The 27712-nt window shown below is 37.4% G+C and overlaps 1 protein-coding gene across 2 annotated transcripts in view; it reads right to left on the bottom strand.

Annotated features, from left to right (window-relative positions):
* Positions 1-17188: 17188 nt before the first annotated feature.
* CFH (complement factor H) overlaps positions 17189-27712 on the bottom strand; it is a 115325-nt gene continuing 104801 nt past the window's right edge. Inside the window, exons 16-22 of one of the 2 annotated variants that reach the window (XM_049868192.1) lie at positions 27438-27617; positions 26726-26935; positions 25816-25989; positions 24894-25070; positions 23503-23679; positions 20270-20452; positions 17189-19507 (exon numbers count right to left, since the gene is read on the bottom strand). In XM_049868192.1, coding sequence (XP_049724149.1) covers positions 19296-19507; positions 20270-20452; positions 23503-23679; positions 24894-25070; positions 25816-25989; positions 26726-26935; positions 27438-27617 — 1313 coding nt within the window. In that variant the 3' untranslated portion in view covers positions 17189-19295. Of the gene's footprint in view, positions 19508-20269; positions 20453-23502; positions 23680-24893; positions 25071-25815; positions 25990-26725; positions 26936-27437; positions 27621-27712 lie in introns of both variants that reach the window. The other variant, XM_049868191.1, reaches the window with a different exon arrangement.

Genomic DNA, 27712 nt, shown 5'->3' with positions numbered 1-27712 from the left:
TGGCTCTGTATAAATGTTGGCTGTTGGCTCTGTATAGATGCCCTTTATTATGTTGAGGAATTTTCCTCCTATACCCATTTTATTGATAGTGTTTATCAGGAACGGTGTTGGACGTTGTCAAATGCCTTTTCTGTGTCGATTGATATGATTATGTGATTCTTTTATTTACATGGTGGTAAATTACATTGATTGATTTTCTAACGTTGAACCATCCTTGCATACCTGTTATGAATTGCACTTGGTAGTGGTGTATTATTTTTTTGATATGATGCTGAATTCTGTTGGATAGAATTTTGTTGAGAATTTTTGTATCTATATTCATGGTAGATATTGGTTTTAATAGTACTAGTGTAAGCTTTTCTCTGAATGTTTGGTAGAATTCTCCAGTGAAGTCATCTGGGCCAAGGATTTTTTTTTTTTTTTTTTAATTAACTTTTCAATCTCTTGTCTTGTTATGAGTCTGTTCAGATTTTCAACTTCTATTTCTCTCGGTTTGGGTAGGTAGTGTGTTTCTAGAAATTTGTTTATTTCCTCTAGGTTTTCAAACTTGTTGGAGTATAGTTTTTCATAGACTCTGTTATGATCCTTTTTATTTCAGTTGAGTCTGTTGTAGTATCTTCCACTGCATTTCTTATTTGGTCTATTTGAGTCTTTTCCTGTTTTTCTTTCGTCAATTTGGTCAGTGTAGTTTGTGGATTTTGTTGATCCTTTCAAAGAACCAACTTTTGGTTTTGTTGATTCTTTCCATTGTTTTTCTATTCTCTATTTCATATATTTTTGCTCTGATCTTTATTATATTTTCTTTCTTCTCATGGCTGTGGGCTTCTTTTTCTGTTTTGTTTCTACTTGTTTAAGTTGTGTAGCTAATGATTTGATTTTGTCCATTTCTTCTTTTTTGATGTGTGCATCTATTGCTATAACTTGACCTCTGAGCACTGCCTTTGCTGTGTCCCAAAGGTTTTTTTATGATGTATTTTCATTCTTGTTTGATTCTAGGAATTTTTTATTCCATCTTTGATTTCTTCTACTACCCAGTGGTTTTTAAGCAGGGAGTTATTCAGTTTCCATGTATTTGATTTTATTTTTCTTGCTTTTCCTCTTGTTAATTTCCACGTTTATGGTGATGTGATCAGGGAAGATACTTTGTATTATCTCAATGCTTTGATTTTGTTGAGGGTTGCTTTGTGGCATAAGATGTATTTTGTTCTGGAGAATGTTCTACGTATGTTGGAAAAGAATGTGTGCTCTGCAGCTGTCAGGTGGAGTATTCTATATATGTCTGCGAGGTCAAGTTGGCTGAATGTGACCTTTAGATCTTCTGTATCTTTGTTGAGATTCTTTACAGATGTTGCGTCCTTTACCAAGAGTGGTGTGTTGAAGTGTCCTACTATTATTGTGGAATTATCAATTTCTCTTTCCAGTGATGTTAGAGTTTGTTTTATGTATTTTGGGGCCCTGAGCCCTTGTGGCACAGTGGTTAAGAGTTTGGCTGCTAAACATAAGGTCAGCATTTCGAATCCATCAGCCACTACTTGGAAACCCTATACGGCAGTTCTATTCTGTCCTATAGGGTCGCTAAGAGTAGGAATCGACTCAACAGCAATAGGTTAGGTTTTTAGTTACTGGGTGCATAGATTCTTATTATGGTTATAACTTCATGATGTATTGCCCCTTTAATCATCATTATAATGCCCTTATTTGTCTTTTATGGTGGATTTTGTTTTAAAGTCTATTTAATCTGAGATTAATATTGTCACTCCTGTTCTTTTTGGTAGCTGTTTGCTTGATATATTTTTCCATCCTTTTATTTATAATAAATTTATGCCTTTGTTTCTAAGGTGTGTTTCTTGTATACAGCATATTGATGGGTTCTGTATTTTTATCCATTCTGTCACTTTCTCTTTACGGGTGCATTTAGGGCTTTTGCGATCAGTGTAATTACTGATAGGTGTGACTTTTATTGCTGTCATTTTGTTGTGCTTTTTTTTTGTGGTGCTCACATTTTCTTTGCTCCTCTGACTCTCCTGTGCTGAATTCCTATTGTTTGTGGATTCTTTTCTTGTTTCTTTCTTTTTTGTAGATTTTGTGTTTACTGAGACTTTATGTTTTTCTTCTTTATTTTGATGGCTAGGTTTGTTAACTTTCTTTGTGGTTACCTTTTAATTTACCCTTATCTTCCTAAGTTTGACTCACTCTTTTATTCCTTGATATCACCTTGACTTCCTCTCCATTTTTAAAGGCCTACACCATTTATGCCCTTTTATTGTTCTGATGTTGTGTTGTTTACAGATTAACCTCTCTGGTTCCCTGTTGTGAATTTTTTATTTAGTTTTGCTTTATCCTTGAGAGTTCATTACCTAGACTGGTATCTGGCTGATGCAGTCTTGCCTTGTAGATTCAGCCTTTTGCCTGATCTTGTTGATTCTCTAACTTAAAAAAAAAAAACAAAAAAACTGAAAGACTCCCTTTAATAATTCTTGTAAGTTTGGCTTGGTGTTTACATATTCTGATAATTTCTGTTTATCTGGAAATGTCCCAATTTTACCATCATATTTGAGTGAGAGTTTTACAGAATATATTTCTTGGTTGGCAATTTTTTTTTCTTTCAAAGTTTTATATATGTTATTCCATTGCCTTCTTGCCTGCATAGTTTCTGCCCAGTGATAAGAGTTCAGTTCTACTGTTTTTCCTCTGCATGTGACTTTTTGTTTTCTTGAGCTGCTCTCAGGATACTTTGTCTTTGTTTTTAGAGAGTGTGATTATGATATGCTTTGGTGTTTTTATTTTGGGGTCTATGTTATATGGATATCATTGAACTCCTTAGATGGTCAGCTTTTCACCTTTCATAATATTAGGGAAGTTTTCCGTCAGCCATTCTTCAATGATCGTCTCTGTGTTTCCATTTTCTCTCCCTGTTCTGGAACTTCGATCACTCACAGATTTTTGCTTTCGATAGTATACCACATCATTCTCAGGGTTTCTTCATTTTTCTTCATTCTTTTCCTTGATTTTTCCTCAAAGTGGTAGCCAAATATTTATCTTCAATTTTGCTGATCCTGTCTTTCATTGTTTCAAACCTGCTCCTCAAACCTTCTACGACACTGTCTGTTTCTGAAATCTTGTTGTTTATCCTTCAGATTTCTTATTGTTGTTTTTTTTTGTCTGATTTCTAGTTGTGAGTGTATTTTGACATTTTGTTCTAGTGTTATTTTCCTGAATTCTTCCATTATTTTGTCAATCTTTTCCATGATTTTGTCTATCTTTTTCCTCATTTTTGTCTACTTTTTTTTTCATCTCTTGGATAGCCCTGAATGTTAGACATTTGAATCCCCTATCAGATGGTACCAGTGCCTTTTCTTCTGCTGGAAGATCATCTGGTGTTTTATTTTGGATGCCTACCAGGACCATCTTGTCCTTTTTTTTTTTTAAAGATGTTTTGATATTGTCCGCTGTCTTCAGATCATTCAGTAATTATTTTCTCTGTTTATTGATTGTAGATTTTTTTGTCCTTTTTTAGTTTTATTTGGATATGTTGGAGCAGGCAGGTGGGGCATTCTTTGTTGTTCCTCACCTGTGAGCATGATACTTCTCACCACCTTGTCGAATGAGCAGAGCCAGTCACTCAGCTACGGTGCAGCAGAGCAGGTCCAGTGAAGGGAGAGGTGTGGGATATATCATTTGCGGCGCATACTGGGGCCCACAGGGCAGCACTAGGGGCCAGGGCAAGGCAGGTTCAGGTAGACTGTACCTGTGCTACTCGGGGGTGTGATGTTCAGTGCACAGTGCAAACAGACAGGAGGGAGAGGGGAGGATGTGATGTGTGGAGCTACATGGATGTGTGAAAGAAGAAAAGAGGAAAGAGAAACAGAAGCCAAAAAAAAAGTATTGAAGCAATTGCTGTTGGAGTGTTGCAGATCTGGGGAACCTACATGCCAATGTCTTTCTAGCTCGGTGCTATGGCCCAGACCATCAAGAAGGGACAGACATTACACATGCAGTCATGTGGGCAGGAGAAAGGAAAGGAAGGAAGGGAGACAGAGTTAAGACACTAGATTTAAAAAGAGAGAGAGAGAGAGAAAGGCACACGCAGCTAGATGTTCAGAAGAAAGGATAGGAAGAAAAGTAGAGAGAAATAAAACTGAGAGAAAAGATGCCAGGTGGTTGGGAGGAAGGAAAGGTATGAAGGTAGAGAGAGACAAGAACCTGGGAAAAAAGAAAAAAAAAGTCCCAAAGGAGTCCACTGGAAGCAGGTCCCCAGCCAAGAGGCACTGTACAGGCCATCAAGAAGGGGTGCAGATAGCACATGGCACCAAGTGTTCAGGAGAAGGGTAAAGAAGGAAAATAGAGACAAGAAGCCAAGAAAATAAAACAAGTGGGGAAAAAAAAAAACATGCCTGAGGGAGCCCACCGGTGTGGTGCAGACTTGAGAAGTATCTCCCTAGCCAAGTTGAACTGCACAGCCCATAAAGAAGGAGTAGAGATGGCACATGGTGCAAGGTGTTCAGAAGAAAAGAAAGGAAAGCTGGTAGAGAGACAAGAAACAGAAAAGGAAAAAACAAGCTCCAAAGGAGCCTGTTAGTGTGGTGGCAGAGACTGAGGAAGGTGCTCCCTCACCTAGCAGTGCTCCAGTCAAGTGGGAGCAGAGATGGCACAGGGTGCCAGGTGTCCGGGGGAAAGGAGAGGAAGAGGGGTAGAGAGAGTTAATCAACTGAGAAATGAAGAAAAAGAACAAAATGGCTCCGGGTAGCCCACTGGTGTAGCAGTGCAGACTGGTGAAGTGGTATAACCTGTCAAGACAGAGCAGAGATGGCACCTGGTGCCAGGTATTAGGGAGAAATGAAAAGAAAAAAGGGAGAGAGAGAGAAGAAACAAAGAAAAACAAAAAAGAAAAAAACGCCCCCAGGGGGCCCACCAGTGTGGCAACACTGACTGGAGAAGCAGCACAGGCTGTCAAGAAGGACTGGAGATGGCACACAGAGACAGATGTTCATGAGAAAGGAAAGGAAGGAGACAAGACAGAGAAAAGAAACCTTTTAAAAAGCCACAACAGCAACAAAGAAATGGCATTGAAGGAGCAGGCCAGTGAGGGTGAGGCAAATTCAAGTGGCAAGGACCCAACACTTCCCCAGCTGAGTGGCCGCCACCCGCTGGAAAGTGGTGGTGGTCAAGCGGGGGGAAAAAGGGTGGGGGTGGGGAAACATGTATCACTGGTTACCAGCTGCTCCATCTCGTGCTGTCTCAGTTCCATGAAGCTGCCTTCCCATACTCTCTGCCATCCTTGGTGGCTAATAGGTCCAAGATGGTTAATAGGTGGCATGTTAGCTGAGAGAAGACCTCCACTCTGTAGCTCTCCCCTCTCTCTGTTCTCTTTCAGTTTCTTATGCCATTTGGTGCTTGTGCTTGTTTGAGTTATTTATTCCTTCACTTGACAGGACTGACTTTTTTTCTGTTTTACTTAGCTTTTCAGGTCTTTCCCGTGGAGGGATGGGGTAGTGCTTCTGTTTAAACACCATGTTGGCTCCACCCCCAAGGATTTCATTCTTCTTGAATCAATCAATATCCATGGAAGCAGCAGTGAAGAAATCAAATGACATATTGCATTGGGCAAATCTGTGGCAAAAAATCTTTTTAAAGTTCTAAAAATCACTTTGATGACTAAGGTGCTCCTGACCCCCCCCAAAAAAGGTGTTTTCAATTGTCTCATAAGAATGGGAATACAGACAATAAAAAAGGAATACAAAAGAAGAATGATGCATTCAAATTGTGGTAATGGCCAAGAACATTAAATATACTATGGAGAGGTGGGGCCAAGATGGCTGACTAGGTAGACGCTACTTCAGATCCCTCTTGCAGCAAAGACTCGGAAAAACAAGTGAATCCATCACATACATGACAATCTACGAACCCTGACCAACAAACACAGATTTAAAGAGTTGACCTGAGTGACAGAGTCCCAGAACGAACAACTACAGGGAAGCAGCGACTGTTTTCAGAGCCTGGAGCCAGCGTCCCAGTCAGGTAACCTTGGCGCCGGGCTTTGGACTGGGCGCAGGGGAGCTGAGCACTACATCTGTGATGGTGCAAACACGGGGCGCAGCCCTACCCCCCTGAACTGACTCTGGGAGGGGGCCCAGCCTTGTCCGCCCGGGCGGCACCGCGACACGGCTGGCAGGATGAGAAGTCCCCAGGAGCCATCGACTGGTTTTGGAGCTGGGAGTGCAGCGTCCCAGGTGGGGAACCTTGGTGCCGGGCTTTGGATTGTGTGCAGGGGAGCTGAGCACCACATCCTGTGATGGTGCAAACACGGGGCACAGCCCCAGCCATCTGAACTCACGGGGGGGGGGGCCCAGCCGGTTCGCACAGGAGGCACAGCAATGCGGCTGGTGGGAGGAGAAGCCAACGGGAGGCAGCAACTGGTTTTGGAGCCGGGAGTGCAGTATCCCAGCTAGGGAACCTTAACCATGAGCTTTGGACTGGCAGTGGAGGAACTGACCGCGGCTTCTGAGACAGCGAAAGCACGGGAAGCAGGCCTGACACTTGGGAGCAATCTCTACCCAGCCAGCTCACACAGGTGACGTGCCCCTCAGAAATCTCAGATAAAACAGTCATCCAAAGCAAGATAACTTTGTCTATATTCCGGGGTGCTACTCTCTCCTGTTTTTCTGAACCCTCCCCTCCCCTTCCCAGGTGGCTTCATTAACATTGGAATTTCCTGAACCAGAGGAAGAACTGCTCTGTGGTTTTTGTTTTCCTTTTTTTTTTTTTTTTTTTGATCTTTTCCTAACCCATTCTTCTGGCCTGAGAGAAGCAATCACAAAAACCCAGGGACCAAAAATCCTTCCCTAATTGGGCTAAAAACACAGAACCAACTCCAGCCAAGCATGTGATCCACAGTCTTGGGCTTTCATCCCTACAGGGAACAAGGTGGCTATTATAATGCAAAGGCATTTCTGATAGGGATCTGACTGTAATTGTTTTAGGGGATTTACTGGAAAGACAAGTTTCTCAGGTCTGATATCTCTGCATATTCAACAGAGCCCTCACTGACCCACAACAGGGAACTGAGGGCTGAAGCTCCCCCCAGACCACCTAGCCTCCTGCCTTAGGGGTCTAAGGAGGGTGATACCTACCAATCTGTAGAGGTACTTGCATTGGGGGCCTAAGGTACAGCTGCAGAGCCCACCCACCAAGGTGCTTTAGGAATAGAGACACACCTACCTCACTGACACTTGGGGGAAGCCTGTCAGCATCCTGCCCCCCTGGAGTGTGAACCCCAGCTGCTAATAGAATCTGGTGCACACAACTATCACCACTACTTCTCAAGGTGGATAGGTGACAGGGTGCATCACACACTTGATGACCCAAAATCAGATTCTACTCAAGAAGAGTGAATAGACTTAGGCATATATATCTGGCAACAGCCCAAACCAGCTGGTAATAGGTCATAAGTAAGTCAAGGGCTACAACAATCAAGACAGCACAATCTAATAGCCCATCCACGTATATTGAAAGAAAACAAAACAAGATAAGACTCAGTGAGCAAATATAGAATAAATCACTACTATTTTTATATCTTAGTGATGGCTCGGAGACAGCAGTCGATATCAAACCACATAAAGAAGCAGACCATGACTGCTTCTACAAACCCCCAAACAAAAGAATCAAAATCTTTCCCAAATGAAGATACAATCCTGGAATTATCAGATACAGAATATAAAAAAATAATTTACAAAATGCTTCAAGACATCAGGGACGACCTCAGAAAAGAAATAAGGCAAACTGCAGAAAAAGCCAAGGAACACACTGATAAAAGAGTTGAAGAACTCAAAACGATTATTCAAGAACATAGTGGAAAAATTAATAAGTTGCAAGAATCCATAGAGAGACAGCATGTAGAAATCCAAAACTATAACAATAAACTCACAGAATTAGACAACACAATAGGAAGTCAGAGGAGCAGACTCGAGCAATTAGAATGCAGAGTGGGAAATCTGGAGGACCAGGGAATTAACACCACCAACATAGCTGAAAAAAAATCAGATAAAAGAATTAAAAAGAATGAAGAAACACTAAGAATCATGTGGGACTCTATCAAGAAGGATAACTTGCGTGTGATTGGAGTCCCAGAACAGGGAGGGAGGACAGAAAACACAGAGAAAATAGTTGAAGATTCGCTGAGAGAAAACTTCCCTGACATCATGAAAGATGAAAGGATATCTATCCAAGATGCTCATCGAACCCCATTTAAGATTGATCCAAAAAGAAAAACACCAAGACATATTATCATCAAACTCGCCAAAACCAAAGATAAACAGAAAATTTTAAAAGCAGCCAGGGAGAAAAGAAAGGTTTCCTTCAAGGGAGAATCAATAAGAATCAGTTCAGACTACTCAGCAGAAACCATGCAGGCAAGAAGGGAATGGGATGACATATACAGAGCACTGAAGGAGAAAAACTGCCCGCCAAGGATCATATATCCAGCAAAACTCTCTCTGAAATATGAAGGCAAAATTAAGATATTTACAGATAAACACAAGTTTAGAGAATTTGCAAAAACCAAACCAAAGCTACAAGAAATACTAAAGGATATTGTTTGGTCAGAAAACCAATAACATCAGATACCAGCACAACACAAGGTCACAAAACAGAACATCCTGATATCAACTCAAATAGGGAAATCACAAAAACAAATTAAGATTAATTAAAAAAAAATGCTCATAACAGGGAATCACTGAAGTCAATATGTAAAAGATCACAATAATCAAAAAGAGGGACTAAATACAGGAGGCACAGAACTGCCATATGGAGAGTGATACAAGGTGACATAGGACAATACAAGTTAGGTTTTTACTCGGAAAAGTAGGGGTAAATATTAAGGTAACCACAAAGAGGTATAACAACTCCATAACTCAATATAAAAGCCAAGAAAAACGTAACGACTCAACAAACATAAAGTCAAACAATATGAAAATGAAGATCTCACAACTTACTAAGAAAAACGTCTCAGCACAAAAAAGTAAGTGCAAAAATGAAATTGTCAACAACACACATAAAAAGGCATGAAAATGACAACACTAAACACTTATTTATCTATAATTACGCTGAATGTAAATGGACTAAATGCACCAATAAAGAGACAGAGAGTCTCGGACTGCATAAAGAAACACGATCTGTCTATATGCTGCCTACAAGAGACACACCTTAGACTTACAGACACAAACTAAAACTCAAAGGATGGAAAAAAATATATCAAGCAAACAATAAGCAAAAAAGAAGAGGAGTAGCAATATTAATTTCTGACAAAATAGACTTTAGACTTAAATCCACCACAAAGGATAAAGAAGGACACTACGTAATGATAAAAGGGACAATTGATCAGGAAGACATAACCATATTAAATGTTTATGCACCCAATGACAGGGCTGCAAGATACATAAATCAAATTTTAACAGAACTGAAAAGTGAGATAGACACCTCCACATTTATAGTAGGAGACTTCAACACACCACTTTCGGAGAAGGACAGGACATCCAGTAAGAAGCTCAGTAGAGACACGGAAGACCTAATTACAACAATCAACCAACTTGACCTCATTGACTTATACAGAACTCTCCACCCAACTGCTGCAAAGTATAATTTTTTTTCTAGCGCACATGGAACATTCTCTAGACTAGACCACATATTAGGTCATAAAACAAACCTTTGCAGAATCCAAAACATCGAAATATTACAAAGCATCTTCTCAGACCACAAGGCAATAAAAGTAGAAATCAATAACAGAAAAACTAGGGAAAAGAAATCAAATACTTGGAAACTGAACAATACCCTCGTGAAAAAAGACTGGGTTATAGAACACATCAAGGAGGGAATAAGGAAATTCATAGAATGCAACGAGCATCAAAATACTTCCTATCAAAGCCTCTGGGACACAGCAAAAGCAGTGCTCAGAGGCCAATTTATATCCATAAATGCACACATACAAAAAGAAGAAAGAGCCAAAATCAGAGAACTGCCCCGACAACTTGAACAAATAGAAAGTGAGCAACAAAAGAAGCAGGCACCAGAAGAAAACAAATAACAAAAATTAGAGCTGAACTAAATGAATTAGAGAACAGAAAAACAATTGAAAGAATTAACAAAGCCAAAAGCTGGTTCTCTGAAAAAAATAACAAAATGGATAAACCATTGGCTAGACTGACTAAAGAAATACAGGAAAGGAAAAAAATAACCCGAATAAGAAATGAGAAGGGCCACATCACAACAGACCCAACTGAAATTAAAAGAATCGTATCAGATTATCACGAAAAATTGTACTCTAACAAATTTGCAAACCTAGAAGAAATGGATGAATTCCTAGAAAAACACTACCTACCTAAACTAACACATTCAGAAGTAGAACAACTAAATAGACCCATAACAAAATAAGAGATTGAAACAGTAATCAAAAAACACCCAACAAAAAAAAGCCCTGGCCCGGACGGCTTCACTGCAGAGTTCTACCAAACTTTCAGAGAAGAGTTAACACCGCAACTACTAAAGGTACTTCAAAGCATAGAAAATGACGGAATACTACCCAACTCATTCTATGAAGCTACCATCTCCCTGATACCAAAACCAGGTAAAGACATTACAAAAAAAGAAAATTACAGACCTATATCCCTCATGAACATAGATGCAAAAATCCTCAACAAAATTCTAGCCAATATAATTCAACAACATATCAAAAAAATAATCCACCACGACCAAGTGGGACTTATACCAGGTATGCAAGGCTTGTTTAATATTAGAAAAACCATTAATGTAATCCACCACATAAATAAAACAAAAGACAAAACCACATGATCTTATCAATTGATGCAGAAAAGGCATTTGACAAAGTCCAACACCCATTTATGATAAAAACTCTCACCAAAATAGGAATTGAAGGAAAATTCCTCAACATAATAAAGGGCATCTATGCAAAGCCAACAGCCAACATCACTCTAAATGGAGAGAACCTGAAAGCATTTCCCTTGAGAACGGGAACCAGACAAGGATGCCCTTTATCACCACTCTTATTCAACATTGTGCTAGAAGTCCTAGCCAAAGCAATTACGCTGGACAAAGAAATAAAGGGCATCCGGAATGGCAAGGAGGAAGTAAAATTATCTCTATTTGCAGATGACATGATCTTATACACAGACAACCCCAATGAATCCACGAGAAAACTACTGAAACTAATAGAAGAATTTGGCAGAATCTCAGATTATAAGATAAACATACAAAAATCACTTGGATTCCTCTACATCAACAGAAGGAACATCGAAGAGGAAATAACCAAATCAATACCATTCACAGTAGCCCCCAAGAAGATAAAATACTTAGGAATAAATCTTACCAAGGATGTAAAAGACCTATACAAAGAAAACTACAAAGCTCTACTACAAGAAATTAAAAAGGACCTACTTAAGTGGAAAAACATACCTTGCTCATGGATAGGAAGACTTAACATAGTAAAAATGTCTATTCTACCAAAAGCCATCTATACATACAATGCACTTCCGATCCAAATTCCAATGTCATTTTTTAAGGTGATAGAGAAACAAATCACGAACTTCATATGGAAGGGAAAGAAGCCTCGGATAAGCAAAGCATTACTGAAAAAGAAGAAGAAAGTGGGAGGCCTCACTCTACCTGATTTCAGAACCTATTATACAGCCACAGGAGTCAAAACAGCCTGGTATTGGTACAACAACAGGCACATAGACCAGTGGAAGAGAATTGAGAACCCAGATATAAATCCATCCACATATGAGCAGCTGATATTTGACAAAGGCTCAGAGTCAGTTAATTGGGGAAAAGATAGTCTTTTTAAAAACTGGTGCTGACATAACTGGATATCCATTTGCAAAAAAATGAAACAGGACCCATACCTCACACCAAGCACGAAAACTAACTCCAAGTGGATCAAAGACCTAAACATAAAGACTAAAACGATAAAGATCATGGAAGAAAAAATAGGGACAACCTTAGGAGCCCTAATACAAGGCATAAACAGAATACAAAACATTACCAAAAATGACGAAGAGAAACCAGATAACTGGGAGCTCCTAAAAATCAAACACCTATGCTCATCTAAAGACTTCACCAAAACAGTAAAAAGACCACCTACAGACTGGGAAAGAATTTTCAGCTATGACATCTCAGACCAGCGCCTCATCTCTAAAATCTGTATGATTCTGTCAAAACTCAACCACAAAAAGGCAAGCAACCCAATCAAGAAGTGGGCAAAGGATATGAACACACACTTCACTAAAGAAAATATTCAGGCAGCTAACAGATACATGAGAAAATGCTCTCGATCATTAGCCATTAGAGAAATGCAAATTCAAACTACGATGAGATTCCATCTCACACCAACAAGGCTGGCATTAATCCAAAAAACACAAAATAATAAATGTTGGAGAGGCTGAGGAGAGATTGGAACTCTTATACACTGCTGGTGGGAATGTCAAATGGTACAACCACTTTGGAAATCTATCTGGCGTTATCTTAAACAGTTAGAAATAGAACTACCATACAACCCAGAAATCCCACTCCTCAGAATATACCCTAGAGAAATAAGAGCCTTCACACAAACAGATATATGCACACCCATGTTTATTGCAGCTCTGTTTACAATAGCAAAAAGCTGGAAGCAACCAAGGTGTCCATGAACGGATGAATGGTTAAATAAATTGTGGTATATTCACACGATGGAATACTACGCATCGATAAAGAACAGTGACGAATCTGTGAAACATTTCATAACATGGAGGTACCTGGAAGGCATTATGCTGAGTGAAATTAGTCAGAGGCAAAAGGACAAATATTGTATAAGACCACTATTATAAGATCTTGAGAAATAGTATAAACTGAGAAGAACACATACTTTTGTGGTTACGAGGGGGGAAGGAGGGAGGGTGGGAGAGGGTTTTTTACTGATTAATTTGTAGATAAGAACTGCTTTAGGTGAAGGGAAGGACAATACTCAATACATGGAAGGTCAGATCAACTGGACTGGACCAAAAGCAAAGAAGTTTCCAGGATAAAATGAATGCTTCAAAGGTCAGCAGAGCAAGGGTGGGGGTTTGGGGACCATGGTTTAAGGGGACTTCTAAGTCAATGGGCAAAATAATTCTATTATGAAAACATTCTGCATCCCACTTTGAAATGTGGCATCTGGGGTCTTAAATGCTAACAAGCGGCCATCGCAGATGCATCAATTGGTCTCCACCTGGATCAAAGGAGAATGAAGAACACCAAGGTCACATGACAACTAAGAGCCCAAGAGACAGAAAGGGCCACATGAACCAGAGACCTACATCATCCTGATACCAGAAAAACTAGTTGGTGCCCGGCCACAATCGATGACTGCCTTGACAGGGAGCACAACAGAGAACCCCTGAGGGAGCAGGAGATCAGTGGGATAAAAAAAAAAATGCAGACCCCAAATTTGCATAAAAAGACCATACTTAATGGTCTGACTGAGACTAGAGGAATCCCGGCGGTCATGGTCCCCAAACCTTCTGTTGGCCCAGGACAGAAACCATTTCCGAAGACAACTCATCAGACATGGAAGGGACTGGACAGTGGGTAGGTGAGAGATGCTGATGAAGAGTGAGCTAATTATATCAAGTGGTCACTTGAGACTGTGTTGGCATCACCTGTCTGGAGGGGGGATGGGAGGATAGAGAGAGTTGGAAGGTGGCAAAATTGTCACGAAAGGAGAGACTGGAAGGGTTGACTCATTAGGGGGAGAGCAAGTGGGAGTACGGAATAAGGTGTATACAAACTTATATGTGACAGTCTGACTTGATTTGTAAATGTTCACTTGAAGCTCAATAAAAGTTAATAAAAAAAAAGAGATTACTGCACACAATGATCATTGATAGCTAGACTCGATGATGTGAAAATGTCAATTCTACCTAAAGCAATCTACAAATAAAATGAAATCCTGAACCAAATACCAACAGCATTCTTTAATGAGATGGAAAAACTAATCGTTAACTTTATATGGAAAGGAAAGAGACCCCAGATAAGTAAAGCACTATCTTGTGGCATAGTGGTTAAGAGTTCAGCTGCTAACCAAAATGCTGGCAGTTCAAATCCACCAGCTGCTTCTTGGAAATCCTATGGGGAAGCACCACTTTTTCCTATAGGGTCGATATGAGTGAGAATCAACTTGATGGCACCTAACAGCAACAACAACATTGAAGAAGAAGAAGAAAGCAGGAGGATTCGCACTACCAGACCTCAGAAACTACTATGCAGCTAGGTAGTCCAAATAGCCTGGTACTGGTACAATGATAGACACATTGACCAATGGAACAGAATCGAGAGTCGAGATGTAAATTCATCCACTTACAGACAACTGGTATTTGACAAAATCTAAAAGTCCATTACATGGGGGAAAGACAGTCTTTTTAACAAATGGTGCTGGCAAAAATGGATAGTCATCTGCCAAAAAATGCAACAGGACCATACCTTACATCCCATGCAAAAACTAATCCAAAATGGATCAAAGGCCTAAATATAACACTAAAAACTACCAGAATCATAGAAGAAAAAATAGGGCAATTATAGAGGCCCTAATAAACAACATAAATAGGATACAAACCATAACTAACAATACATAAACCCAAGAAGATAAACTAGATAACTGGAACCTTCTAAAAATTACACACTTAAGCCCATCAAAAGACTTCACAAAAAAGTAAATAGAGAACCTACAGACTGGGAAAAAAATTTGGCTGTGACAAATCTGACAAGGTTTTAATCTGTAAAATCTATAGGAATATCCGACACCTCTGAAACAAAAAGACAAGTAATCCAATTGAAAAAGGGGCAAAGGACGTGAACAAATACTTCATCAAAGAAGACATTCATTCAGGAGGCTAACAGACACATGGGGAAATACTCCTGATCACTAGCCATTAGAGAAATGCAAATCAAAAGTACAATGTGATACCGTCTCACCCTGACAGCACTGAAACGGATCAATAACAAATCTTGGACAGGCTGCGGCGAGATCCAAACTCTTATGCACTGCTGGTAGGAATGAAAATGGTACAACAATTTTGGAAAAAGATATGTCACTTCCTTAAAGCCTAGAAATAGAAATCCTGTAGGATCCAGCAGTTAGACTCCTAGGAATATATAATAGAGAAATAAGAGCCGTCACACAAATAGATATGTGCACACTCATGTTCATTGCAGCATTGTTCACAATTGCAAAAAGATGGAAACAACCTACATGCCCATCAACAGATGAATGGGTAAACAAACTATGGTACACAAAAAAAATCAAATACTTCCCCTACGATAAAGAACAATGATGACTCTGTGAAACATCTCACAACTTGGATGAACCTTGACGGCATTAGGCTGAGTGAAATAAGTCAGTCACAAAAGCACAAATACTGTATGAGGTCACGAGTATAAAAACTCATGAAAACGTATACACACAGAAAAAAGCAATCTTTGATGGTTACTAGGAAGGGGGAGTGTATGGAGGGAAAAACACTAACTAGAGAATAAATGTGTGGTAACCATGGTGAAGAGTAAGAGATTACACAACACTGGGGAAGTCAGCACAACTTGACGAAGGCAAGGTCATGGAAGCTTCAAAGACATATGAAACTACCTGAGAGACCAAATTACTGGGCTGAAGGCTGTGGACCACAGTCTCAGGAGACATCTAACTCAATTGGCATAACATAGTTTACAAAGAAAATGTTCTACATCCTACTTTGGTGAGTAGTGCCTGGGGTCTTAAAAGCCTGTGAGTGGTCATCTAAGATATTCCACTGGTCTCGCCCCATCTGGAGCAACGGAGAATGAAGAAAATCAAAGACACAAGGGAAAGACTAAGCCAAAGGACTAATGGAGCACAACTACCACAGCCTCCACCAGACTGAGTCCTGCCCAACCAAATGGTGCCTGGCTACCACCACTGACTTCTCTGACAGGGATCACGACAGAGGGTCCCCAAAAATAAAAGAGGAAAATGTAGCACAAAATTCTAACTCACAAAAAAAGACCACACTTACTGCTCTGACAGAGAAATTAATTTGCTCTGTAAGCGTTGATCAATAGCACAACAAAAGCAATCGAAAACAAACAAACAAAAAAGGTAAGAAAGATCTTCCACTAGAGTTTGCAGAGAGAGCATACTAGTGCCCAAGCCCTGAATCTGGACTTCTAGTCTCCAGAACTGTGAGACAGTGAGTTTCTATTCTCTAAAGCCACCTCCTTTGTGGTGTTTTGTTATGGCACCCCTAGGAAACCTAGACACTCTTTCTCCAGCTGTCACTGAACAATGACCTTGTGTTCACCTTCTTCTAACACCGTTTCCCTGGACACTTGGTGAATAGGAAAAGTCATCTGTGTTAGTTGGAAACACAGGCTTGGATTGATAAATATCTGGGAAAGGCACAGCTTTGAACTTCCTGAGTGCACTGTGATTTTTCTGTCAGTGTTCCCCTTGGCAGCTCCTGGAAGTTCTACCAAAGTTCTCTTTAGGGAGATATTGACCCTTATGAAACCCTTAATCAGAAAATTAAGAGAGACAGAAAAACAAATGCAATTAGATATGTTTCAACCTTATTCCTAATAAACGAAATGCAAATTAAAACAGACAAATATGCCATATATCTGGCATGTGGGAAACAACACTTTATTCAATGAGGGAACAGGTAGAAGGAGGTATGATGGAAATAAGACTACTCACCAAAGACCCTTTCATATAATTTTTGTTTCTTTGTAGGTATATTTCATAGTTTAAAAACAAAATTAAATAAAGAAGGGAAGTAGAAGCAAAACCTAAAATTTAAAACGAACTACAGCAAATAAATTTAAAACTTCATTGATATGGTAATGTAACCATGGAAAGATCAGAATTATTACAAGTTGTTTTGGAAGAGAGTACTCACACACACCCTAGAGGCAAACATCCTCGGACAAAAGAAATGCAAAGAAATTTTAACTTTCATTAAGTAATCGAGCTGTGATTTAATACTGTTAGCATTGCTCTGAGGATGCTATCTTTATAAATGTCATAAAACGGAAAGAAAACAGTAAAAAGAAAATACATTACAAAGTTACTTAAAAACTACATTTATTAAGCTTTACTTGTAAAATCCAGTAGAAACTACTGAATTTTAAAAGTCATTTGTATTTCAAAGATCTGACCAAAAAAAGGTACTGGAAGCGTTAAGACTTTTAAGAGAATTGAACATTCTCAATTAGCACAATAGTACACAATTCACGGAGTCTAAATTGTTGTGCACCATCGGGTCAATCCTGACTCATAGTGACCCAATTTGACAGAGTAGAACTGCCCCACGGGGTTTCCAAGGTTGTAAATCTTTATGGCAGCAGACTGCCACTTCTTTCTCCTGTGGAAACAGCTAGTGGGTTCGAACGACCAACCTTTTGGTTAGCAACCAAGGGCTTAAATTTCACTCCACTAGACCTCTAATAATAAAATCGGAGCTAATGGAAAGATGCCTGACAGCAGGTGATGGGCAGGAGAAGTACACAGTGAGCTGAGAACATTGTGCTGTGCTACAAGAGGAAAAATGCACAAAGGCTAATGGGAATATGTCAAATACTGTCAGGACCCAGTCAAATACGGCACCCGTTAGCCAAATTTGCAATAATTTGGGCTGAAAAAGAAGAAATGGCTATAATTGATTGTGACAAATTGAACAAATGAAATCCCTTCTTGATACACAACAAAAAGGACAGGGAGTTCTTCACCCAGCTCCCTTAGTACTGTAGTTCCTACAGATCCCTTTTAAATTCTGTTGGTAAGATTGAGTTTGATCTTTAAAGGTTTTGTATTTTTGTAGAAATTAAAAATGTTTCTAGCCAAGAGTGATATTAAGCATTTAAAGTTATTTGAAATGTATGAACATAAAAATTGTATTTCACAATCTTGTCGTTGAATATTTACCAAAACTCTCCTACACAGACAATATCATCAAAATATTATTAGGCTCTACCATACTTACAAAGCCTTTAGAGCCATCAAATGTATTGTCTGTTTAAAAAGCCGTCTTTATTTTAAAACATTGTTGTGATTAAAATATATGTTAAAAATTTAGAATACAGGCAAGGATAAAGGAGTTAAACACTAACACTTGCTTCTATTAACTCTAAACTCAAGTACGATATTGTCGATGGGTGCCATCGCATTGATTTCGCCTCATAGTGACCTCATGTTACAAAGTAGAACCAAGTAGGGTTTTCCTAGTTGTAATCTTTACAGAAGCAGGTTGCCAGGCCTTTCTCCCATGGAGCCACTGGCAGGGTTCAAACCACCAGACTTTGGGTTAGCAGCCATTTGTGCCATCAGGGCTCCTTAACCCAAACATAGTCATTGAAATATGTTACCAACTTTCCTGCCTATCTTTGATCTATAGACATTAATTCAGAGCTTACAGGATCGTGTGCGTGTATTTGTGTGTGTGTTTATACATGGGTGGCATAGTGGTTAAGAGCTACGGCTGCTAACCTAAAGGTCGGCAGTTCAAATCCACCAGGCGCTCCTTGAAAACTCTATGGGGCAGTTCTACTCTGTCCTATAGGGCGCTATGAGTCAGAATTGACTCAATGGCAACGGGTTTGGTTTGGTTTATTGGGTTTTTATCACTTTTTATGTCAGTGTTATGATTGCTATGAACACAATTCAATTTTAATCTCTCCTTGTAATTAGTTTGAATTAAGTGTGCTAGACATCTTGCAGAAAACCATACATTTGATCTTTTTTGGCATATTTATCTATAGATAAGTAAGTAGACTAATATTAAGAACTGGTAAATAATTGCTTATATTTTGTTACTAGCATGGGCCTGACTTAGTTTGGTTTTTGCATGTTAGTCATGTAACATTATTTTGAAGATGGAGACCACCACATCTTTTCCATTTCCTCTGAAGCAGAGCGTCTCAGAAATCCTCAGACGTTTTGTTGAAAACTTTGAGACTTAGGAAAGTGATGTACTGAAGTAGGCACTGAAATAAGTCCCTCTACTTTCTTGCCAAGGATGTTTTAGGAACTGGACACATAGCTTTATGGTTTGCCAAGTTTTAATATGGTGTTTTTCAGTGTCAGATATTGGTCTCTCGAATTATAATTACATCATTCACTTAATACTTAATGCAAACTCTAATTTACGAATAAAAATGACAACATTTAGAAAACAGGATTGTAAAAACTAGATTAATAATACAAAATCGAGGATATGTATGTATATTGATTATATAAGCGTGTTTTAACCAAAGTATGATTTTTCACAACTGGGATACTTCAGCTTCCCTTCCTGACAAGTTGTTCGAAAAGTTGCTCTTGGCGTCTTTGCCGTATATCCCCCTTTACAAGTAAATTCAACAGTATCATTTGTTTTTGAATAAATTTTTTTGTCATATTTCCATTTCAACTTTATGTTATGTTTTTCCATCATTTCTTCTGATATTACGCATGCATCTGAAAGAAAAAACAGACAAAACTTACTAGTACACAAAGAATTATTTTCATAGACTTTCAGAGTTTCAATGGTTTAGGAATTCTTTCTCTAAACCTTTCCAAACTGTCTCTGTGAAAAATCACCGTGTATATTTCAATATTGTGAAATTGGTAAACCTAAATAACCTAACCTATTGCAGTCAAGTCAATTCAACTGTGACTTGCCAAGTCAATTCCAGCCCCATATGTTGCAGCATAGAATTGCCTCATAGGTTTTCTTGGCTGTAATCTTTACAGAAGCAGATTGCCAGGCCTTTCTTTCACAGCAAGGCTTGGTGGACTCAAACTCCAACCTCTAGGTTTGTAGATGAGTGCAAATTGTGTGCGCAACCCAGGGAACTGAAATGAGTAAATAAGGCAAAAACGACATACTATACTTCCTAAGTGATAACGACGTTACTATCAAAGAATCATAACATGAATTATATTAAGAGTTTTGCATTAAAGAAACGTTCATATCTATATTTCAGTAAGAATTTCCTAAACTTCATATCCTCACATATTAACCTTGGAAAATATTATGGAGCAGTTCTACTCTGTAACACGTGGAGTTGCATTGAGTAAAAATTGACTCGATAGCAACAGGTTTTGCTTTATTAATACTTGGAAGTCAAGTATTCAACAAAATGGTTCTTCACTAATTTATAAATATAGTATAAATAGTAAAACATCTTCCTCATTACTCTGATTTTTTCATGTGCAGGAGAATACTGAAGTACTTACCTAAGCATTTTGGCGGTTCTGACCACTGTCCATTTCTACACGTTATATGTTTGTCGCCCTGAAGTTCATAGAAGGCCTGGCACTGGTACTCAACTGTAGATCCTTGAGCATATGTGGGTAATGGGAATGAAGTTGTGTCTCCATTTTCAATAGGTGGAGGGAACCCACATTTTCCTTCAGAATCTAAATATATATATATACATATATATGTTATATGATTTATTGAGATATCAGATCAATAAACAGATTAAAATGAGGCAAAATACAATTAAACATAATATGTAAAATTTCTGAGGAAAGAAATGATTCACTGAAGAATTCTAATAATATAAATTGAGTTGAGAGCTACAATATTTTTTAGTCCTCCCTTTTATCCTACTTTAAAACACACTAAAACATTAATAAACATGTCTGCTTTGCACTATTACAGTATCAATTTTTTTCTTCATGAATATGTGCAGAAAAATTCATAGCTAAGATAAACAAAGGAATTTTTTCCCTTCTGTGATATAACATTCTGTAGTGTCTATTGGGTCTCTAGGCATTTTTTAATTTTATTACAAAGGAAACATCAATTCTTTGCAAAAATTCAGTGAATAAAAAAATATGTGCTTGTACTTCTGCTAAGTATAACTAAAAATCTTTGACAGATTACATAAAACCAAAGTAAGAACACCCTGAAAGAGAAAGAGAAGAAGCTGGACTTTGGGGCTCAAGGAACCATATAATAGTGAGTTATTTGGGTTTTCTTTTTGTCTCCTGTATATCCTGAACTGGGCACTGGAGAAGACTGCAACCCAGAATCAATATCCAGTTCAGACAGAATAGTTCTGAGAAGAGTCTGTTTCTCACACCAGAGACTCTGGAAAGGAGCAGCCTAGCAAGACAGCAATCTTTCGAACAATACCCTACCTACTCTAGAAAATCACCATAGAAGAAATAAAGACCATCTTCCCCTCACCCATGATCATCAGGGCAGAGGCAGTGGCCTGGACTTCGCTCACACGCTGAGGTAACAAGGCACCTGTCCCCTTTCCATGGTGTCAGTGAGGCCAAATAGGAAGCCTGGTTTGCACCCTGCATGGTGGTAATGGAGCTCTATTTAATATCAGATTTAAATAGAATTTAGAGTTTCAAAACATAATGCCCGAAATGTACAGGATACAATTGAAACTCACACATAATATCAAGACTGGGGAAAATCTCAAAAGAGAAAGACAATCAACAGATGCCAACACTGAGATGACTCAGATGTTGAAATTAACTGAGAATGATTGGTAAAATTTAACGGGAATTATGTAACTAAAAAATATACTAACATTCTGAAAAATTCACTGAGTTCAATAACTGATTGGAGATAACAGAAGAGTGAATCCAAAACTTGATTATAAAGTAATAAATATTAACCAATGTAAAAATAGAGGAAAAAGAAGTAAACAGAGTTTCAGATTTCTCTGGAAAAATAGGAAAATTTTGGACGCTGAAAAAAGAGAAGAGTGTGGAGGGGATAAAAAATTATTCAAAATAAAATGGATGAAAATTTCCCAAATTGGGCATAAAGCATAAACCTGCATATTCAAGAAGCTGAATGAACTTCAAACGAGATAAAATCAGAGAAATTTGTGACAAGACATATCCTAACTAAATAGCTGAAAAGTAAAGTAAAAGAAAAAAAAAATCTTGAAAGCAGCTATAGCAACAGTATGTATTACCTAAAAGAGCAGAAGGATTCAAACAACAGTGGGTTATCCCATCTGAAATCAATAGAGGTCAGAAGGAAGTGATACAACATTTTTCAAACTCTGAAAGAAAAGAACTGTCTACCACAAATTAGGAATAATGGGGAAATAGGGACATTCTCACACAAAGGAAAACTAGGAGAATTTGTCTCCAGCGGACCCATCCTTAGAGAATGGCTAAATTAATTTCTTCAAATAGAAAGGAAAACATAACAGAAGGAGAACTGAGACTTCAGGAAGAAAGAAAGAAAGAAAACTGGAGTAGATAAAAAATAATAGGGGTAAATACAATACACTCTCTTTCTCCTCATGAGTTTGTTCAATTTTGGCTGTTGAAACAAAATTGTATCATCTGATGTGGTGCTCAGTGTATGCAGAGAAAGTACTTAGGACATTTCTATTAAAAATGTGGTGAGGGTAAATGGAGTAACTGGGCAAAATGGAAGTAAAGCTTATACGCTTTGTTCGAAGTAGTGAAATAGCAACACAAGTAGACGTAAATTACATACGTATATTGTATATATGTATTTTATAATATACATATGTATATATGTAGAGTGGAAACCCTGGTGGCATACTGTTAGTTTATATTGTATTGCAGAGCACAACCACTGGATAAAACAACTATACAAAGAGATATGCTAAAAGGCAATACAGATATGTAAAAAAGAAAATTAAAAAAAAAAAAAACACTCAAGAAACTTACAAGGAAGGCAAGAACATGGAAACAGGAATGAGAAACAGAAGAACCAAGCATAAAATGAGCAAAATGTCAGACATAAGCCCTAACATATCAATAATTACTTTAAATGCAAGTGGCCCAAATATACCAGTTAAAAGACTGAGAATAACTGCGTGAATAAGAGCAAGACCCAACTATACGCTGTCTAAAAAAACTCACTTCAAACCTAAAAACATTGGTAATTTCAAGCCAAAGCATGAAAATAAATACACCAGGCAAAAATTATTTAAAAAAAAACAACTCTGTTACTGGCTCCTCTTCTTTTACAAGCCCTAACTCTTGGCGTGTCCATTACTAAGTGTTCAGATTTCATTTTCTAGAAACACTAATTGCCTAGATAAGCTTACTCAGTCACACACTTCTAATTATAATCTACCTGCTGCAGGTGTCTAAATTTGTATCACTTCCTATGATCACTCCCCAGCTGTCTATTCCACTTCTCAGAGAGCTGTCAAACTTATGTAAACTGTCTTTTATACATTTATTCTTCAGGGAATAACTAAGTGCCTTCCTGCTGAAGATAACAGATTTTCTAAGATTCCATCTATTCATTTAATAGGGTCAAATCTTTCATACACAAATTAATCATATTACCTGGCTCAGTCCATAACAACAATTAGATTTTAAGCATTATAATTTTATTTGCGTTTGAACAAAAATATTCCACAAGCAATACTTTACTGCGTGTTTATATCAACGTATGTTATTGCTACTATCTCTTTACAATGTTTTTCTGAAATAAGATATTCTACCTTTGCACTGAGGTGGTTCTGTCCAGGTTCCTCTCAGGCACATCACTTCTACCTCCCCATACAGGGAATAAGGTTTGTTACATTCATAACGCACTCTCTCCCCAGGTGGATACCTAGTCTTCTGTTCTGAGATAATATTAGCATTTTTCACCTCCGGTGGATTCCCACAAGAAAAATCTGAATAGAAAGAAAAATAGTCTCTTCACTAGGGTTCATTCTGAGTAACAAATCAATAAGTTAAATTGCAAGTTTTTTCAAATGAGCTTTAAAAGTCAGTAGATAACCTATCATGATAAAATTAAAAAATTATACAAAAGATTGAGGAAAAGTCGGTTAAAAAAATATATGCTGTAACATTAAGCGTCTACATCCTTAAATCTCTCGTTTATCTTCAGATACCAGTGAAAATGAGAGATGTCCTGGACAATCTTGGAATTTAGTAAACTAAATATTTTTTTTTTTTTAAATATCATATATTATAACTTCAGCACGAATTTAGAAACCACAAAAAATCAGAAAAAAGAGATTATGTGACATCAGATTTAGATTTGTAATTATTCTGCTTATTAATCATAATTTTAGCCTCTTAGAAACATAGTATCTGTATACACTTCCTTATAGAATAAGTCAAGAAGAGCTAAGAGCTGGCCTTGAAGAATAACAAAATTAAAGAAAGAGAAAGATTATTAATTGAAAGTATTCAAACTGGAGATGAATAAAATAATAGAAAAATAAATCTATAATTTATAAAAACAACTCTATTAATTTTATTTGGCAAATGTTTAAAGATACGATAATGCACAATGTATAATTCTTCAGAGTGTCAGGTATATATGAAGCAAGAGTAGGTTATAGCCTTGGTTCCCAAATGAAAGTGTGTATATACGCTTCTGTATTAAAAAAGAAAACCCATGGCAACGGGGTCGATTCTAACTCATAAAAACTCTATAGGATGGAGTAGAACTGCCCCATAGGGTTTCCAAGACTGTAGTCTTTATGGAAGCAGACTGCCACGTCTTTCTCCTGCAGAATTACTGGAGGGTTCGACTTACCCACCATTTGGTTAGTAGCCCAGTGCTTCACAACTGTGCCATCAGGGCTCCTGATAATCTTCTGTAAGGCTTGTTAAAACAACGTCAGGGGCCATCTCCCAGAATTTCTGATTCAGTAGGTCTGGGGTGGACCCGTGAATTTATATGTGTAACAATTTCCCAGAAAATGCTGAAGCTGCTGTCTCAGGGACCACTCTTTGAGAACCACTGGGCTATAAGATTAACCATTAGCTATGCAATATCATTCTAGGCTCATTTTTTAAAAGTGATAGAGAAATAATTCCCTATTTTATTGCCTAAAATACTTTATAAATAAATTTATAAACTTAATCAAAGTACCTCTGCATGTTGGACTACCTATCCATCTGCTCTTGATGCACTTTACAATATTTGACCCATCTAAATGGAAATCTTTTTCACACTCATACTCTACTTGTTCTCCTGACCTATACGATTCTTTTTCTGGGTCTTTGAGTATGGCATTGGCAAATGTGGGTAATTTAAAACAACCTGTACCTGAAAGAAAAGAAACATGCATTTGTTTAGTAAATCTTTAAAATACATATATTTCGGTAATTATATTCCAAAATAATAATTAGCTACATATCAAACTAATGAATACTGTACGATCTTATTCTTACAGCTTGACAAAATAAGTTTTACACAATCTTGACATAACTACATTTAATTGTTCTATACTCAGAAAAGGCACAAGGTGGAAATGGCACTAGTGCAGCCTGAGGAGATATGGGTAGTCGTAATGCTTGCATTCTGATTTATTCTTGCCCCATACTAGTCACTTATGTATATGGGTTTATTTTTTTCTTTTTGCTTCTGTAAGAATCTAAGTTATGTGTAATTACTTCAAATATTTCACAGAATTATATATTAATAAGAAGATAATTGATAAGCTGACAGCAGAGGGAATGACAATTGGATTGATGAGTAGGGGTTACTTGGGCTTTATAAATTAAGACAAGAAGTCTGAAAATAAAGATTAGGAGATGCTAAAAGCACACCCAAGAGGATTTAAAAGGAAATAATTTGGCCCAAGTTGCCAAACTTTTCTTATTACTAAGACTATAATTTTCTGTCAAAATCTAGGATTTTCCAGAGATAAATTGTTAAACTCTGCAATTACTGCTTAGTTGCTTATTTGTACCATTTACGCTTTGAATAAAAGATATCTACTGGGTTTTGGGTTATCATCCGTGGAATAAAATTAAATACACTTTTAATTAAGATAATTAAAAATATATACTTTTGCATTCTGGTAGGGTAGGCCATTTTCCTCTTAAACATTTTATAGATTCAGGTCCATCAATCCCAAAACCATCAGTACAGTTGTAGGTAACTTCTTCTCCATGTTGGTAGCTGTCTAACTCATGAGACAGAACACCATGATCAATCAAAGGTGGTGGCTCACAAGGCAGCCCTTAAAAAACAATGAAAGAATGCATTCATGCTTCATTTCTTCTGAAATTTAATTTTATGTACTGGGTGTCCCATGTAGCAGTTTTACTTGAAAAGAAGTGAAAACACAGGAGTTACTATCACACCACAAAAAGGTGCACAAACACTTTCTAAATCCTCCATTCTGTTGTCTGTCACAACCTGAGCAAGAAACGGTGACTTACAATGTTGATGCATTTATGAAGGATATAGCCAGTTTTTTTTTTTTCTTCTCTAGCCAGTCATGAGTGTTAAAAAGAAACACATTGAAGATGAATGATCCTAGGAAACGTACCATTATGTTCTAAGAAATCAGAAAAAACGTTGCAGGAAAAACATTTAGAAAATTAAAAAAAAAAAAACCAGTTGGCAATGCAAACACTACAACTTAATAACTTATAAATAACTTATAAATAGCTAAATTTAATTATTGCATGCATCACGTTTTAAGACAAAATAAATGGCAGAGTTTAAAGGGATTCTATAATGAGTTAGTGAAATTAACAAAAATAATTGATTTGATTATGCAAAAATTATTTTAATGTTGAAATACATAAACAATTATGTATACAAATTATATTGTCTTATGACTTTGGTCGCTATGAGTCGGAATCGAGTCGAAGGTACTGGGTTTTTGTTTGGGTTTATGACTTTGGTGACAACTGATTATTTTTAGTAAATTATTCTGGAAACAAATTTACTTGTCCATGTGCCCTCACCTACACACTGAGGTGGAGAACTCCATTTTCCCAAGTGGCATGTTATCCCATCTTCTTCGGATAGCTTGAAACCTTCTTCACAGACATAAGTTAATTTAGTGTCATGTGGGTAGAGTCTAGGTGTGGGTGTTTCTTTCCTTTCTTCTGAAAATGTAGTTGAGTTAATTGTTCCATTTTCAATATGAGGTGGCTGAGAACATGGAACTTTTTCTATATAAACAAAAGAGATCAAAGGGTGAAACACAAATATGTTTAAATAAAAAAATAAAAATAAATACTATTTGAAATTATAAGATATTTAAATAAATAAAATTGTTTAAAAACTGAACAAATATCTGGAACTTGCAAGGAAGGATAGATATTGTCACAATCTATGCCACTAAAAAAAAAAAAAGAATTTTTTTTTTTTATGCTACTATCCTCTTGTTGAATATCCTCCTTCATTCTTCTCATGTTCATCATGAGGAATGAAATAATAACAAAAAATTTATCTGGTATTTAAATAATATCCCTAAATCTTTTGTCTGTATTTATTTCACAAAATAAGTGAATGAATGCTGATTAATTTGGGCACAAAGATTATAATTTACTGTTTTAGACAAAGAGTTATAGACACAGAGAAAGGGTTTCTTATTGTTCAATTATGCAAAGCACTGTAGAGTATTAACCTCATTTGGAAGGAATGTTCTAAAGCAAGTTATGAACTACTAACCAACACAGCGAGGTATTGACTGCCATCTTCCATCTTTGCACACGATTTCATCTCCATCCTGAATTAGGTAATTTTCTTGACAGAGAATAGATATTTTTTCTCCTTCCTGATAATTCACTGTCATTGTCATATCTTGAGTATTAGGAATGTGAGGTGGAGGTGGGCAAGGTTTTTTTATTTCTTCTGAGAACAAAAATTAGATTGATTAAAAAAATCATAAATTAAAAAATATAAAGAGGATAGTTTTACTACATAGAATATTCGATACCAATGTA

The sequence above is a fragment of the Elephas maximus genome, chromosome 24 (genome assembly GCF_024166365.1).
Source record: "Elephas maximus indicus isolate mEleMax1 chromosome 24, mEleMax1 primary haplotype, whole genome shotgun sequence".
Lineage (NCBI taxonomy): Eukaryota > Metazoa > Chordata > Mammalia > Proboscidea > Elephantidae > Elephas > Elephas maximus.
Note: the sequence above shows the minus strand (reverse complement) of the source record. Positions and strands in the feature narration are given on the sequence as shown.